The sequence below is a fragment of the Mastacembelus armatus genome, chromosome 12 (assembly GCF_900324485.2).
Source record: "Mastacembelus armatus chromosome 12, fMasArm1.2, whole genome shotgun sequence".
NCBI lineage: Eukaryota > Metazoa > Chordata > Actinopteri > Synbranchiformes > Mastacembelidae > Mastacembelus > Mastacembelus armatus.
Window position 1 is genome coordinate 1,885,836 of NC_046644.1, and position 17,157 is coordinate 1,902,992.

Sequence of the window (17,157 nt, forward strand, 5' to 3'; positions counted from 1 at the left end):
ATTTCTGATTCTTGTGTCAGACACTTTCGGACATCATGCTCTTCCAATGATGTCCAATTCCAATGATCTTCCAATCACTGTCCAAAATCAGTGGCCTGCAGTCTGTTGATGTCACATTTTAGAATCGGCACACCTCTGAGGAACCTCGGCCGAGGAGGTACTAAAAAAGTAGCTGCTAGTAGGTACTATTCCCTAATGGAAAACCAAAAAGACCAAGTTGAGTCGAGCTGAGTAGTGCTAGAGGAAAAGCCCCATAAGAGATGGTTCAGGGTCACCTGAGCCAGCTCTAACTAAAAGTTTTGTCAGAACAGAAAGTTTAACCTAACCTTAAAAGTAGAGAGGGTGTCTGCCTCCTGAAGCCAGGTTTTAGTAGGGGTGTTTACTGCATGTCAGTTACAAGGTGTACCCCTTGCTTCCTTTCCAGTTTGAGAATGTGATTGGCCTTCACAGTAAACCTAATGCACCTATGTGTGCAGATATATGTAAGTATGCCTATAACTGGCTGCCTTTTAAAAGCTTTTAACATTTGATCTAATTTTTTGTTTCACACCCCTAACCCTATTTTAGCAGGCTATTATGACCATCAATAACATGTAGTTCATCTATAGTAATTATGACTGAAGCAATGGAGGAAGTCAGATGATGTGCAGACTGGGATAGATGAATGGATTAAATGGACAAACTAGTATCCAGTTACAGTGTATTGTGTTTTTTTTTAACCATAGTCATTCCTAAATCCAACAAAGCAGAATGTGACTAAGCCTAACCAAGTTGTTTTTGTCTCCAAACCTAATGAGATTTCCATAGCTGTAACCATGTGTTTATGGTTGTTTCTATGATGATGAAGGTCTGGTGGGTGTGCCTCTGGAATGGTCCTATGGGTGACTGTGGCTGTCTGTGCAAGTGGTTAGGTATATGTCTGTGTGGGTGTGGAGAGAGTGGGCTGATGAGGGACACAGCTGGGGCCTATTTCAGAGATGGGTGAAGGAAGCACATGGGAAAGAGAAATTATCTGAGATTTTCCTAATTCATTTTATTGTAAATAAATTATCTTGATCGTCTGTCTGGACATCTGATTATTATCCTCCCTGGAACCTCTTACAGTGACATGCACCCTTTCAAAAAAACTGTATGACTAAATGTCAGGGTGATGGGAGAGCTGTCATTGATGTTTCTGATTCCAGTGGAGACTGTTGTGGAGTGTAGACAGCATGAAGCAAGCTTTAAAAAGCCTCTGCTTGGCAAACTGTTACAACACATGGATAATAATGAAAATCATGTGAAGTACATCATGAATACACAAAAAATGCTGCTGACACTGCTCTTCTCACCATATGGTGCTGAAAACAAGTTCCAAAACCTCTAGTCATGCCACTAGTGAAGTGATTTAATCTATGTGTTTCCAGTCCCTCCTTACCTTCAGAAGAATGTGTGAATAGATGGAAGGAATTATTGTCTGCAGCCCTGCAATGAAACTACCTTTTACATGTTTCCTGTGTAATATCAGGGTAACTTAACTCTAAATGTGTTGCAATTGTGTTTCTGCTATAGGTTTGTATCTGCCATGACAAGCCCGACTCAGCTGTCTCTGGTGTCCCAGACCTCTCCTGCAACTCCAGGGTCTCCTCCGTCAGAGATGTCAGCCCCCCTGTCCAGTCTGGCCATTTCTGTCCCCTCAGTTGCTCTAAGTCCCTCTGGTGAGGAGGAACGCCCTCTGCTGTTGTCGAGTGCACATCAGCCACACAAGCCCTGGAGCCGAGATGAACAGAAGAGAACCTCTGCCCACTACAACCATGGTCACGTGGCACATAGCTTACCACCTAGCCCACTGTTAACAATGGAGAATGTTAACTACCAAAGCATATGTGACGGTGACACCAAAGCTGCCAGCCATATGTTCTCAGCATCACCTGACAAACTAATTAACACAAACAACAACATCAGTGACTGTAGTACCAAAAGAGCTAGAGTCACCAATGGCTATGTGCTGTATAATACGGAGTCCAGTAGTGACAGCGTGCTGGTGAGTGAAACACTGGAGCCTCAGGGGGAATGCACATCCTTCCTTACCACAGATGGCACTACAGCCCTGTCACTCAGGGCCATGGACAGTGGAAGGACTAACCCAGCTTCACCAAATGACAATGTGCAAGTCAGCTCATCCATTTCCACCACTAAACAAGTTGCTGTGTGAAGTAGAAAAGAAAATGCTGAATCCTTTATGTTGAGGAAAAAAGGAATAGTCACTGTTAAACCTTTATTTTATATAAATTATTTGTTGTGTAAAGACTTTTAAAGAGAAATAAAAACAAGACTTTTATTTTAGTGATGTAGTGAATAAAGAGTTTTATAAAAAAAAAATGTACAAATGTGTTAATGTAGGTAAAGTGCCATACACTAGTATGCAGCAACAGTTCACATTATATTTCAGCGCAGAAAAATATCAATGGTGCCTTTCTGTTTGGTATGCTTAAGGGAACTGCAACATTGCATACTACACACGATCCTAGTTAATATCAATAACAACTTGCTGGCTGCCTTTAATGTCCTGCAGTTGGAAATGCCCACTGACACAACAGTTGGAAATAAAACCTTATCTGTGCATGCTACATCCTTATGCTGTAATGGGATAATGATATGAGAGACGATATGAGGAACTTTCTCTCTAGCCATTTGACCTGACCAGCCTGTTGTCTAATGTCCTTTATACTCATGGGCTGTCTTGTTGAATTGCAGCCCCTGGACTGATAGTTATAAATAAATTAGTAATCTGCTCAATAGCTAAAATCAGCAACATTTTTATTTGAGATAAGAGAAGCTCATTCAAAAGCATCTCTGGACTAGACTATGGCTGACCACCTAATCTGGTATCCTGCTGATTAACTAATATTGTAACTGTTAGATAAAGGTGCAGTCAGTAAACTTCGGCTGTTTAGTGTTACTGTCATTTATATGCTTAACATGACCACTTCGATTTTTAGCGTGTTCTACACTGGGATCTGGGCTTCATTTTCAAGTTGACCACTTCATTGTTAAAGGGGTACTGCACAGGTGTAGTATTAAAGTTCAGCATGAAGACCAGCAATTCTCCATTTTTTCAAGAGAACACACCAAATACTTGTGCTCTCTCCATCACCAGTATATTACTGATTGCATCTTTTAATGTAGTACGTGTACTGAATGAAAACCAGGCTCATTTTGTCATGTGTGCAGACATCCATGTGTTCCTGAGAAGTTCATTTTGGAGATTACAGAAATTGCTAAATATATACATGATGGTAAAATGCTTGAATTTGTTCAATCTAGTGTGATAGACATGTTTTGGAAACTCAATGTGTTAACATTTCCAAAGACTGTTTGTATGTACTTATTTCAGCCTGAGCTTGTGTTCAAATGCACCGTTTCACTGTATGAGTGATTTTAAAAATGGCTTTGACAATGTCTGCTAACATACATAAATAGAAAACCTGCCAATGACTGTCACCACCTCTAGACTCTAAAATAAATTGATTTATGAGAACTAAATCAAAATAACCATTACTGGGCTCTGTAATAAATCATAGTTTTTAAAAATGTATGTATGTAGAATCAGCTTAACGTATAAGAAAATACGATGGCATAGACGTGCTGCCCCATAATTAGTGTTTTAATTGTGACCATACCATGCTGTATTTTATTATTATATTGAGATTATTTATTGTTTATTGGTAATTTGTGCTAACTGGAAGCATGAATTACTGTTATATAATACACACATATATATTTTAACAAACATGATTTAAAATGTAAAATATATGTGACCATCTGTTCCATGTGGTTATTAGAACCAAATAGAAAATAGCAACTTGTATATTTTGTCACTTGTATGCTTTACATAATTAAAAATGCATTGCTTTTAGGTCTAGGAGTGTCTTCAAATGATGTAAATACACAACCTTCAAAGCTGTTGTTTCTTATTAAAAATTAAATCAGTTCCATGGTTTATGCCTCACAGTGTGAAACTATTTCTGGTTAAGACCTCTCTTTTGGTTGTTCTCTTCTGCCATTAAAGAATACTATGAAAAAAGATGCTAAGCAGTATTTCACAGTGAAAGTAAACACTTATACAAGTCTATTACAAAAGTGATGTATAGCGCAATGCAATCTAAATTATGTGCTTAACATAATGCTGTTTAGTTTTTATTCTGGATGGGGATAAGTAGATATACATTAGATATACCTACTTTACCTCTTTGCACTATGTTATCTTTGACAAGCCTTAAATGTCTTTTAACATTATGTTCTGTTCCTTTGTGTGCATAAATAAAGAAATTTGTGAGCACCAGTTAGTAATTGTGCACACAACAACTTCTTGAGAGCATATGAATATGAGATGAGATTATATGTATGAAGGAACACACTGAATGAACAATAATTTTTTTTCTTTTACACCAGCTGGGATCCATACAGTAGGCTCCATATCAGGAAGCACTCAACACTGAACATGCAGGGAGACAAGACAATTTTAGTTATTTCAGTTTTTTTTTTTTGTGTAATGGACTACTTCATGCTGTTGGTTATAGTTTCTTTCTTTATTGGTGTATAGCAGCTTGTGAATAGGAGTCACTTCATGAAGGAAGAGTACACTATGAAAATTGTTCTCTTTTGTAAGGATTTTAGATTCTGATTGAATGGTGATGATGTGCGGGTAAATAAATGTATTGCAGACAATATAGACACAGGGGTGATGGGCTCTGCAATTTGATTGTGGTTACTGTATGGGAATTATTATAATTAGCATATTTATACTACTGTTGGTTGAAAAAGGAGAGGAGGAAGGTGTGTTCGTAGGAAAAGAGAGAAGAGGAAGGGCAGGAGTGAAGGACTTAGAGTAAGGACTTTGAATGTAGGGACTTTGTCAGGGAAAACTAGAGAGTTGGCTGATATGATGGAGAGAAGAAAGGTGGATATCTTGTGTGTTCAGGAGACCAGGTGGAAAGGTAGCAAGGCCTATAGATTAGGAGCTGGGTTCAAACTGTTTTATCATGGTGTGGATGGAAAGAGGAATGGAGTAGGAGTTATCCTGAAGGAGGATTTTGCTAGGAATGTTCTGGAGGTGAAGAGAGTGTCAGATAGGGTGATGAGTCTGAAGCTGGAAGTTGAAGCTGTGATGTTGAATGTTGTCAGTGGTTACGCCCCACAGGTAGGATGTGAGTTACAAGAGAAGGAGAAACTCTGGAGGGAGATGGATGAGGTGATTCAGGCTATCCCAAGTGGTGAGAGAGTGGTGATTGGGGCAGACTTCAATGGACATGTTGATTAGGTAAACAGAGGTGACGAGGAAGTGATGGGTAAATTTGGTATGCAGGACAGAAATGCAGAATGCATAAGGACAGATGGTGGTAGACTTCGCAAAAAGCATGGAAATGGCTGTAGTGAACACATTTTTCCAGAAAAAAAATGGCAGAGCTGAGGACCAAGTGGTGGAAGTTGAAAAAGGAAGAGTGTCGTGTGGCTTTCAGGGAGGAGCTGAAACAGGCTCTGGGAAGTCAGAAGGTTCTTCCAGATGACTGGACAGCTACTGCTAAAGTGATCAGGGAGACAGGTAGGAGGGTACTTGGTGTGTCATCTGGAAAGAGGAAAGCAGATACGGAGACTTGGTAGTGTAATGAGGAAGTTCAGGAGTGTGTTAAGAGGAAAAGTTTAGCTAAGAAGAAGTGGGACTGCCTTGAACCGCCACCTTATTGCGGTGGAGGGGTTTGAGTGCCTGACTGATCTTAGGAGCTATGTTGTCCAGGGCTATATGCCACTGGCAGGGTCTCCCAAAGCAAACAGGTCCTAGATGATGGAACAGACTAAGAGCGGTTCATTGACTCCTTATGAAGTGAACATCAAGGACCGTGACGTCGCCAGGCATGGTGAAGCTGGGGCCCCACCCTGGATCCCTGGATGCTGAAACTTCTCCTAGGGACATGGAATGTTACCTCACTGGGGGGGAAGGAGCCTGTGAGGGATGTCGAGCGGTACCAACTAGAGATAGTCTGTTGGGAATGTTTGGCCAAACCTGCTGTCAGAGGGGTCTTTAACTCCCACCTCCATGAGAGCTTCAACCAGATCCTGGGGGAGGCTGGGGACATTGAGTCCAAATGGACCGTGTTTTCCACCTCCATTGTCAACATGGCGACTAGGAGCTGTGGTCATAAGGTCTCGGGTGTCTGCCGTGGCGGCAATCCCCGAACCCGGTGGTAAACACAGTAAGGGATGCTGTCAAGCTGAAGAAGGAGTCCTACCGAGCTTGGTTGGCTTGTGGGACTCCCGAAGCAGCTGCAGCACGCTTGGCCCGGCGGTGACGGCAGCAAAAACTCGAGTATGGGAGGAGTTCAGTGAGGCCATGGAGACTACCTGTCAGCCCCGAAGAGATTCTGGCAAACCGTCCGGCGCCTCAGGAGGGGGAAACAGTGCTCTGCTAATACTGTTTACAGTGGAAGTGGGGAGCTGCTGACCTCGACTGGGGATATTGTCGGATGGTGGAAGGAATACTTCAAGGATCTCCTCAATCCCGTCAACATGTCTTCCATAAGGGAAGCAGGGGCTGGGGATTTGAAGGCTGATCCATCCATCACCCAAGCTGAAGTCACTGAGGTAGTTCGGCAGCTCCTCGGTGGCAAAGCACCGGGGGTGGATGAGATCCGCCCCGAGTACCTCAAGTCTCTGGATGTTGTTGGGCTGTCATGGCTGACACGACTGTGCAACATCGTGTGGCGTTCGGGGACGGTACCCCTGGATTGGCAGACCGGGGTCGTGGAACACTGGACCAGCTCTATACGCTCATGGGAGTTTGCCCGACCAGTTCACATGTGTTTTGTGGACTTGGAGAAGGCATTCAACCAGGTCACTCGCGACATCCTGTGGGAGGTGCTCGAGGAGTATGGGGTCCGGGGCCCTTTGCTGAGGGCTATCCGGTCTCTGTACAAACAGAGTAGGAGCTTGGTTCGCATTGCCGGTAGTAAGTCAGACATGTTCCCAGTGCAAGTTGGACTCCAGCAGGGTTGCCCTTTGTCACCGGTTCTGTTTATTACTTTTATGGACAGAAGTTCTAGGCGCAGCCAGGGGCCGGAGGGAGTCCAGTTCGGGGACCACAGGATCTCATCTCTGCTTTTTGCAGATGATGTTGTCCTGTTGGCTCCATCGGGCCAGGATCTCCAGCGTGCGCTGGAGCGGTTTTCATCCGGCTGGGATAAGAATCAGCACCTCCGAGTCCGAGGCCATGGTACTCAACCGGAAAAAGGTGTCTTGCCATCTCCAGGCCAGGGGAGAGATCCTGCCTCAGGTGGAGGAGTTTAAGTATCTCGGGGTCTTGTTCACGAGTGAGGGAAGGATGGAACGTACAGAGTACATGTGTGTAAATGAGAGGGACTCAAATAGAACGGTGAGGTTACAGGGAGTAGAGGTGAAGAAGGTGGAGGATTTTAAGTACAACTGGTCAACAGTCCAGGAGGACATGAGGATAGTTATATACAGAGGATAGTGTTAAATGGAGGCAGATGATTCACTGTGGCGACCCCTGAAGGGAGCAGCCGAAAGGAAAAGAAGAAAAAAGAAGATACAGTTTGCCTTCTAAGAGTTCAAAAAATCCATAAGTGCATTCAATCCATAAGCTTTGGAAGACTGGTATCATTTTGTGATTTACTGTGGCTTTACGGCTACAACTGAAAAATAAAACAACACACAACACAAAAAATAGACTGAATATTATGAAAAAGCTACACGAGAGCTGCACAGACTTCAGTTACTATTCATGTTCACCTGCACCCTCTCACAAATTGGCATATACCCTGACTGCATTGACCTTGACACTTGTTACATTTCTGGTGTGAATTTAGACTGTCTCTGTATAATTATTATTTATAATTATTATAAACACAGTTATAAAAAAGGAAAGTGACTGTCAGCTTTTGATTTTTCAAAGATTTCAAACATTTTTATTACCAATAAAGTATTTTGGATTTAGTTCAATTGAATTAAATGCCTTCTTGAATTTAAAATGTTTGCATTAGCTGCAAATGTCTGTGATGTATATGTTCTCTATTATTTTCTGTTAGAAAAGTCCTTATGGATAGGATAATTTATATGCAAGTCTTGCTTACATAATCTGTATTACACAAGTTGATCTTCCATTTTATTTTGAAGTGCCAGATGGGAATGTTGTGAAACCACTAGTGGCCGAAACTCTTTCCAAACCTCTCTTACAGTGCAGTGTGGCCCAGGAGTCTCCACCACCTCAACACCGCTCTTACTTTGAGGCCTAAGATGAATCTCTTTTTTTTGATTTTCATTTCCATCAAAGCTGCTCTATCTCTGGAATATTGTCCATCCCATTGCCAGTGTGACTGGAACATCTACAGCGTGTCATGTTTTGGAGTAGACATCATGCCTATTTTCCATTCCAGCACGCAGGAGGTGTAAGTAACTACAAGTTTTCATCTCTGCTTCCAGATCGCGAGTATCTAGTCAAACAAAATAGTTCCAAGAATGTTTGTTTCTGTTCCAGGTGGCTAGTTGGGACACAGCTTTCTTCAATTCCTCAAAATGCCTTTGCAAACTTGGCCGATATTTCTCACATGTAAGATTCTCCAAACACTAACCCTTTTCTTTATTTAAAATCAGGATAATGGCAAAAGCAGAAAATGTCACTTGCCAAGAAAAATAAAATGGAAACTTACAAAAACTCGTACAGGCACCACTCAAAAAATAAGTACTTCCCCATGGTTGCACAGTCACTGTGTTCTCTGGCTGAAAAGTTGAATGGCAATTCTTTCACTTCCTCACCCCAACCTTCACTGCTGGAGAAGAAAATTAAGTAAGGCATTTGATATTTCCTACCAAAAGAAAACAAAGATCACAGAAAAGGCTTATTTTGTCAAAGGAAATAGGCTATTCAACGTAAACTTATATAACAAATGTGGGATTTTGTTCTGTGATGTTGCGCAAATGAATTGTTTAGTGAATGTCCAGGAGTGGGTTTCAGATGTCCAGCCACTATAAAACACACACTGATTCAAAGCTGTGTAGCAACAGCACAACAGCACTGCTGAAAATAAGTCTAGTCAGTTAACAAACACAAGCAGTCAGATGAGCTGACAGGTTGAAAACAAATTGTGATAAATACTACCTGTACATTATCACATACTGTGTTACATTACATGAGCAGAGTCCATCATAAAGAGACCTTTCAGTAAATTGCAAGCCATTATGAATCCTAAATTCATTCAGATTAAGGCTTTATCATTCAGTCAAACTAAAGAGAACAACTGTCCCGACTATTTGGGAATTTCATTCACGAGCACATATGTTCATATGAGTTGTTTTTGCATGAGTACTACACAATTGGTACCAAAAGACGGCATCTCAAAATTAGAAGAAGTCTGTATAGAGAAGTTTTGGTGTATTTTGTTCATGTATTTTTCAGATACATCTCTAATGATGACACGTTAAGCTATCTTGAGAGGCATTCTTTCTACAACCTGTCCAAGGTCACCCACATGTACGTGTCCTGCCAACTGATTGTGTTTAAAATAAATCCCCCATAAATACAATGCCTTACAGCAGTACTAATGTACTCTTGTGCTCGTTTCTACTATGTTCTCTTTTTTCTGCCATATGCTGCTTGATAATGCACAAAAGTGGACCTTTCACAGTATTTGGTGTGTGTGTGTGTGTATGTGTGTGTGTGCAAACAGACAACTAACTGGTATTAAAACACTGTCGTACATTCACCAAGAGGCATTCAAGGATCTGCCAAATTTAAAGTACCTGTAAGTCACATTTAATTCACTTTTTTACACCATTAGAATATTGTATCATATTTTTACAAAAAACATAAATGTTCTATAACTCTAAAGTTGTCTTCCCTGCCAAGTGTTAACTGCCTTATTAATTGTTTGAATACAGTGGGATCACAAACACAGGTCTCACCTCCTTTCCTGGGTTACACTATATTCAGTCAAGCCAAGAGGATTTTGTTTTGTATGTATCATTTAAATCCACTCAGTTGTAATGTCTTTTGTTTTATTGAAAGATGCTGACTCTTTGACTGGTGTAAATCATTACTGGTGTAAAATGTTCTTTTTTAACAGGGAAGTAGTGGAGAATGTCCACATACAAGTCATACCTGCTAATTCTTTCACTGGAATATCTGAGCATTCTCTGACCATGTAAGTTGGATTTAGTTAATTAATGGTTCATATTCATACACTGAAATGACCATTGTATGGTGGTTTTAGGTTTATGACCATTTTCTTTTACAGCTTTACATCAGTGAGATCTCTAGTAATCTGATTCCAATTATTATGCCTTACCTGTGTGACCATTTCAAAAACGTTCTTATTGACCCATGGCATGTTGATTCATACTAAGATAATTCTTAATAATATATTATGTTTTGGATCATAAATCATGGTCAACACATTTGCAGGTAACAGTCTCATGCTAAAATTGCTGAGAGGAGTACTTGACATAGAAGCTGAGTGAACCTGAATAAGGTTTTATTTTAAAATTGTTAAATATTACAAAATTATTATAAGTATCATAAGATTATCAAAGGAAACGCTCAGTCTTCTCAGGGATGTCAGTGGTTGTTTGGTTTAGGGCACTAACATGTCTGGAAACAGTCCTGCAGAGGCTTGTAAGGGCTTGGACTTTATTGAAAACTGCAAAATTTTGGGTAGATTTCAGTTCATTCCAGCAGAATCACTGTTATCAGTGGATCTACTCAGGATTCAAACAGAGAAAATGGAGTGAAACTTCAGGAACTTTGTCAGGTGAGTTACCTGTGAGCACAGTTGTAGTACACAACTAGCCCTCTAAGCAGTCAGTGTGTCACCAATTTTCTATCCACGTATTTAATAAACACAAATACATCACTTTGGTTTATCAACTACCAGTTTGAAGTTATTATCTGCTAAGTCTACAGGACTGCTTTGACTTTGCTATGGCCTGGGTGAACACACTGACACAGAAAATGAATGTCAGCATTTAATAGGACATGTGCACCCACCAAGTCTTTCTGGACAATACAACTTCAACCCTTGGCTTTCAGCTACCCCCCCCCCTCCTCCTTTTCTGCATCCACTTGCACTAGTGCCTAGTTACTGTTGCTCAGCATGACTAAACAAATGGGGAGCACAGGAAGAATCTTAAATTAAATTGCCCTTCAGGCATTCAAGTGTGCCACAGGAATAATTGGCCTCTTAATTCTAATTAATATGTAATTAACTGTTTTTAAAAAGCTGTGCAGGATAGTAAAATATCAGTTTATCCCTGCCCCCAATAATTGAAAAATTATTTTAGACAGTTCTGTTTAATTTAATTTGTCATAATAGTTAATATTAGTAACAATATGGTTTCTTTTCTATCATTTATTGTATCATTTGTATACAAACTTCTTTAATTAAAATTCAGGATAATGTTTATAATGGTTGGAATGTTAGCTCAAGTAGTTTGAGTCTAAAATGTGTTTTGAAATCATATAGTACATGTTTTACAATTTCACAAAGAGGCAAGGAACTAATTTTCTTCCTCTTGGAATAAAAAAATGTAGTGAATGGACATTTGTTTTGTTCTTTTTGTAGCATGCTGAATAGCAATGGCGTGAAAGAGATCCAGCGCTATGCCTTCAATGGGAGCAGACTGGAGGAAGTGTATGCCATTTTGAATTATTGCAGTGAAACAACAAGAGCCCAAAGTGGTAACACACTGGATGGAATTCACTAGTAATTTAGCTATGTACAACTTATGTGTCATTCTTTGGTCTCACTCTGTTTGAGCTTAAGCAAGCTGGCAGGTTTGTGTTATGAGGTAATTATATATAATATGTGATAACAAAGAAGGAAGCCACTCTGCCTGTATCACTGTCCTTCATCTGTTCTTCATCCTTCAGGTACCTTTACAGGAATGTGGATTTGGAACAAATAGATGAATTAGCATTTTATGGCGTGATTCGAGGTCCAACTCACTTGTGAGTGACTGAAATCTACAGAATCTGCTAGAAGGGGAATTTATGTTCTTGAGAAAATAGAAAAAAATGACTTAGTGTTTTCATATTTCTTTCACAACTGCAGCATATGCTAAGATTAGAAAGAGGTCTGAGCGTTGTGCCCAGATGTATTAGTCTTTACTCTTTGTGTGTCTTTGCAGAGACCTTTCAGAAACCAAAGTTGGCTCTTTGCCTTCAATCGGTATGGAGACCATTGAAACGCTCCAAGCTAAAAACACTTGGGCCCTTAAAGCACTGCCCCCCTTTAGAGCCTTTCTCCACTTACAGAGTGCTGAACTGACCTTCGCAAGCCATTGCTGTGGTCTAAACATGTTGAAAAGATGGAGAGGGTAAGTAAGAGAATAGAAAGTGCTGAGAAATATTTCCCACTGAGCTCCTTTCCCTGTGTACGTGTTTGTTTTCTTTTACAGACCAAACTATTCTCAACAGTGCAAGTCTACTGTGTTATTAGTTTAGTTCAATTCAATTCAATTCAATTTTATTTGTATAGCGCCAAATCACAATACAAATCATCTCAAGGCACTTTACAAAAACTGATTGCATTGCATTGATTTTATATTTAAACATTTGGCCTTGAATCAAAAAATCCTGTGCACTGTTAATTACTGGTTGTCACATTACAAACCATGTTTCAGTCCTGGGACCTTCATCAGGATAAATGCATTCAAATTCAAACAGCAGCAAAAACTAGTATTAGGATGACAAAGAACACATGATGTATGATAGACAACATGTATTTGTTGTAATATTTTTGTTTTTTTGTTTCCATTGGTGAGGTTATGGATGTGGATTCTGTCTGATGAAAGCATGGGACTGAGACAGTAATATTGACTACAGGTTTTTTTCCATGGTCAATCATTTTTGATCCTCTCCATAAAAGATTCTGAATGTACTGGAAGAATGTTGCATTATTTTAAGATTTGCATGCCTCTAAAAAGTTGCTGTAGTTCAGTCTGTTGAATAATCTTTGTCATGTGGTCAAGCCAATTGGAGGCAGTTATTTGCAACCTGACCCTGACTGCTTTGGGAAAGATGAAAGAATCTTCTGCCATTCCCTCTCAGAGGTATCTTGGACACAGACTATACTCACATCGGAAAGACAGCTTTGGTGTCCCAGCTGCCAGCACTGCAAATCACAATAATTACTCCAACACCCCTGCCTGTCCCACCGAACAGACGCTGACGGAAGGGATGTTTTATGTGGAGGTACCTACTGAGCATCTCAGTGAAGGGTTTGACATGGCACTGTGTAATGAACTTCACATGGATATTCATGGACTCATGTGCACCCCTCTACCTGATGCCCTGAACCCCTGTGAGGATGTGATGAGTTGGAGCTTCCTTAGGGTGCTGGTCTGGGTGGTCAGTCTGTTGGCCATTTCAGCCAACCTCCTGGTGATGCTCATTCTGCTGACCAGCCAGCAGAAGGTGTCCGTTACTCGTTTCCTCATGGGTCACCTGGCGTTTGCAGACTTCTGTATGGGGATGTACTTACTTCTCATTGCATGTGTTGACCTCTACACACGCTCTCATTATTACCAGTATGCTATTGCCTGGCAAACAGGAAGTGGCTGCAATCTGGCAGGGATGTTGTCAGTTTTTGCCAGTGAGTTATCTGTGTACACATTAACTTTAATCAGCCTCAAGCGTTGGCATGCCATTTACTATGCAATGAGGCCAGACAGAAAAATGAGGTTACGCCATGCAGCCGTGCTGATGCTGGTCGGCTGGTTGCTGTGTGTGTTCCTAGCACTGCTGCCACTGGTTGGCGTGAGCAGTTACCAGAAAGTTAGCATCTGCTTACCCATGGATACTGAGACAACTGCCGCTCAGGCCTATGTGGTCTCTGTCCTAGTTGTGAATGTCATTGCTTTTATGGTGGTGTGCTTATGTTACCTCCACATTTATTGTATGGTGCACAATCCCCAGCACCAGTCGAGTAGATGTGATACCAGCATGGCCAAACGCATGGCGGTTCTCATTTTCACCAACTTTCTCTGCCTGGTTCCCATTTGCTTCTACGGTTTGTCTGCAGTTCTCCACCAACCACTGATGACTGTCACAGATTCCAAGGTATAACTTCCACTTGAGCTTTAATACATATTTTGTGTGTGTGTATGTGTGTATAAATTACAAAATTTATTTATGTTTTCCATAGGTGCTGCTGGTCCTTTTCTATCCGCTCAACTCTTGTGCACATCCATTTTTTTATGCAATCCTGACAAAGGCATTTCACAAAGACATCCTGAGGTTGCTGAGCCAGATGGGGCTGTGCCAGCGGCAAGCACAACTTTACCGCAGCCAACTTGTCAGTATTACTCCCCATGTATAAATAGAGAAAACGTCTACCCAACAGTTTAGCACCTACATCCTGAAACATTCAAGTAGGGAAAGATTCCACAAAATTGTTTTAGAAATTGGATTGTTTTGTAGTTGTAAAGTTAAACTGTAAAAATTGTCCATATGCTATATAAATGTCCTTGTAAATACAAATTCACAGTACATGATTATTTTCTTAGGTTTGGAATTACATATTGCTGTTATGATTCAATCCCTTATTACTCACTTACCACTCAATTATTACTTATAATAGTTTAGATTTTCTTGTTTTAGCTTTAGAGATATGTTCCTTTGTGAACTGAATGTTGTACAGCTTTGTTATAAAAAATATTTTGAAACCAGTTTAAATTGTTTTACTGCAAAACTACTGTTAGTAGTACTATCTATCAGACTACACTGTATTGTTTCAATTGATTTGACAGCATGTTTTAGAATGTGGTTAAATTTTGAAAAGTAGCATAACTGTGGGTCGTTTTACACTTTTAAAATACTGTAACTTTCTATTGTATTTACACACATACTGACATTCATTTTACAGTATGACTTACAGTAATCAATGTTGTCTGCTGTTACTTTTAGCAATAAAGAGAGCTTCTGTGCAAAATGCATTTTAAAATTGGAGTTATACTTTTCAGTACCAACCTTCTGTTTTGCATCACTGTACCTAGTGCTAGGTCTCAGCACTGTAGTACATACAAAGATGTTCACTTCTTGTGACAGAGCTTGTTCCCTGAGTAAAGAATAACTTAGTTTTTCATTGGCAAAGTCAGATCAGCATTGCCGTCCTGTATCTGAGCTGGGAGTGATCTCCGATTTTCTTGATGAAAGACAGCAGTAAACAGCTGTGATTAGCTCTACACCTGCTTGTTTGCTCATGCTGCATTAAGTTCAGTTTTTATTAACTTTCCCCTGCAGTTCTGAAGGGTGTCTTTTCACTCTGTGTTTGCAGTTCCACTCATGTAGAATAGCAGGCTGGCATTGCAGTTTCAGATTTTGAGTGTGTATGGCCTCTTATAATGAAATCACTGTACTTAATGTATAGGCTGATGAGTAATGGACAAATAATGTGAAACGCTTGATTCTGTAGCCCCTCTGAAAAAGAAGTTAGTGATTCAGAGAAGACTAGCCCCATGGTATAATTTACATGTTCGTACCTTAAAGCAGGCATCACGAAGGCTGGAAAGGAAGTGGCGTTCCACAAACTTAGAGGAAATTTTTCTAGCCTGGAAAAACAGTCTACTAACATATAAAAAAGCTCTCCGTAAAGCCAGAACTGCATACTATTCATCACTAATAGAGGAAAATAAGAACAATCCCAGGTTTCTTTTCAGCACTGTAGCCAGGCTGACAAAAAGTCACAGTTCTGTTGAGCCCAGTGTTCCCTTAGCTCTCAGCAGTGATGAATTTATGAGTTTCTTTACAAATAAAATCACAACTATTAGAGATAAAATTCAGCAGATGCTTCCTATACCTGCAATAAATGAATCTTTTACTACAGTAGCTCTTGAATCATCTGTAGGACCTCAGTTATGTTTAGACTGCTTCTCTCCTATAGATCTCTCTGAATTTACATCAGTAGTTGCTTCATCGAAATCATCAACGTGTCTCTTGGACCCCATCCCGACTAGACTGCTTAAAGGCACCCTGCCATTAATGAACTCATCTTTATTGGGCTTGGTAAATTTATCTCTAGTATCAGGCTACGTACCACAGGCCTTTAAGACTGCAGTAATCAAACCTTTACTCAAAAAGCCTAGTCTTGATCCAGGAGTCTTGGCTAATTATAGACCAATATCCAACCTGCCATTTATTTCTAAAATCCTAGAAAAAGCTGTTGCTAAGCAGCTATCAGACCACTTACACAGGAATGAACTATTTGAAGATTTCCAATCAGGATTTAGAGCACATCATAGTACAGAAACAGCACTGTTGAAAGTTACCAACGATCTTCTCTTAGCCTCAGATCATGGACTTGTTTCGATACTTGTCCTCCTAGACCTTAGTGCAGCATTCGACACCATTGACCACAACATCTTATTACAGAGACTGGAGCATGTGATTGGTATCAGAGGAACAGCGTTAAAGTGGTTCCAATCCTATTTATCGGACAGATTCCAGTTTGTTCATGTCCATGATGAACCTTCCACACGAACAAAAGTTAGTTATGGAGTTCCACAAGGTTCTGTGCTAGGACCGATTCTGTTCACCCTGTACATGCTTCCTTTAGATATATCATTAGGAAGCACTCTATTAATTACCACTGCTATGCGGATGACACTCAGTTATATCTATCTATTAAACCTGTTAACACAAACCAGTTAACCAGACTTCAAGCCTGTCTAACTGACATAAAGGCCTGGATGACCAGTAACTTTTTACTTTTAAACTCGGAGAAAACAGAAGTCATTATATTTGGGCCTAAAAATGTCAGAAATAACTTTTCTCAAATTATAGCTACTCTAGATGGCATAGCCCTGGCCTCCAGCACTACTGTAAAAAACCTTGGAGTTATTTTTGACCAGGACATGTCCTTTAACTCACACATAAAACAAATTTCTAGAACTGCATTCTTTCACCTGCGCAACATTTCCAAAATTAGGAACATCCTGTCTCAAAATGATGCAGAAAAACTAGTCCATGCATTTGTTTCCTCAAGGCTAGATTACTGTAACTCATTACTATCTGGATGTCCTAATATCTTAATAAAAAGCCTCCAATTAATCCAGAATGCCGCAGCCAGAGTCCTGACAGGAACTAGCAAGAGAGATCATATTTCTCCTATA

General features: G+C 40.3%; 2 protein-coding genes across 7 annotated transcripts in view; both read left to right on the forward strand.

Annotated features, from left to right (window-relative positions):
• The window catches only part of nrg1 (neuregulin 1), a 28,290-nt gene extending 24,427 nt beyond the window's left edge, over positions 1 to 3,863 (forward strand). For 2 of the 6 annotated variants that reach the window (XM_026298312.1, XM_026298311.1), the window contains one exon: positions 1,552 to 3,859. In XM_026298312.1, coding sequence (XP_026154097.1) covers positions 1,552 to 2,194 — 643 coding nt within the window. In that variant the 3' untranslated portion in view covers positions 2,195 to 3,859. Of the gene's footprint in view, positions 1 to 1,551 lie in introns of all 6 variants that reach the window. The other 4 variants (XM_026298313.1, XM_026298315.1, XM_026298310.1 and 1 more) reach the window with 3 other exon arrangements.
• A 4,360-nt stretch (positions 3,864 to 8,223) lies between these two features.
• LOC113124818 (thyrotropin receptor-like) lies at positions 8,224 to 14,905 on the forward strand. The gene is made up of 10 exons (XM_026297939.1): positions 8,224 to 8,441; positions 9,449 to 9,523; positions 9,720 to 9,794; positions 9,931 to 10,005; positions 10,116 to 10,193; positions 11,610 to 11,678; positions 11,918 to 11,995; positions 12,175 to 12,363; positions 13,018 to 14,107; positions 14,193 to 14,905. Exons 1-10 carry the CDS (start codon positions 8,290 to 8,292, stop codon positions 14,364 to 14,366), a joined length of 2,055 nt encoding a protein of 684 aa, XP_026153724.1. The 5' UTR covers positions 8,224 to 8,289; the 3' UTR covers positions 14,367 to 14,905.
• The last annotated feature ends 2,252 nt before the right edge of the window (positions 14,906 to 17,157 follow it).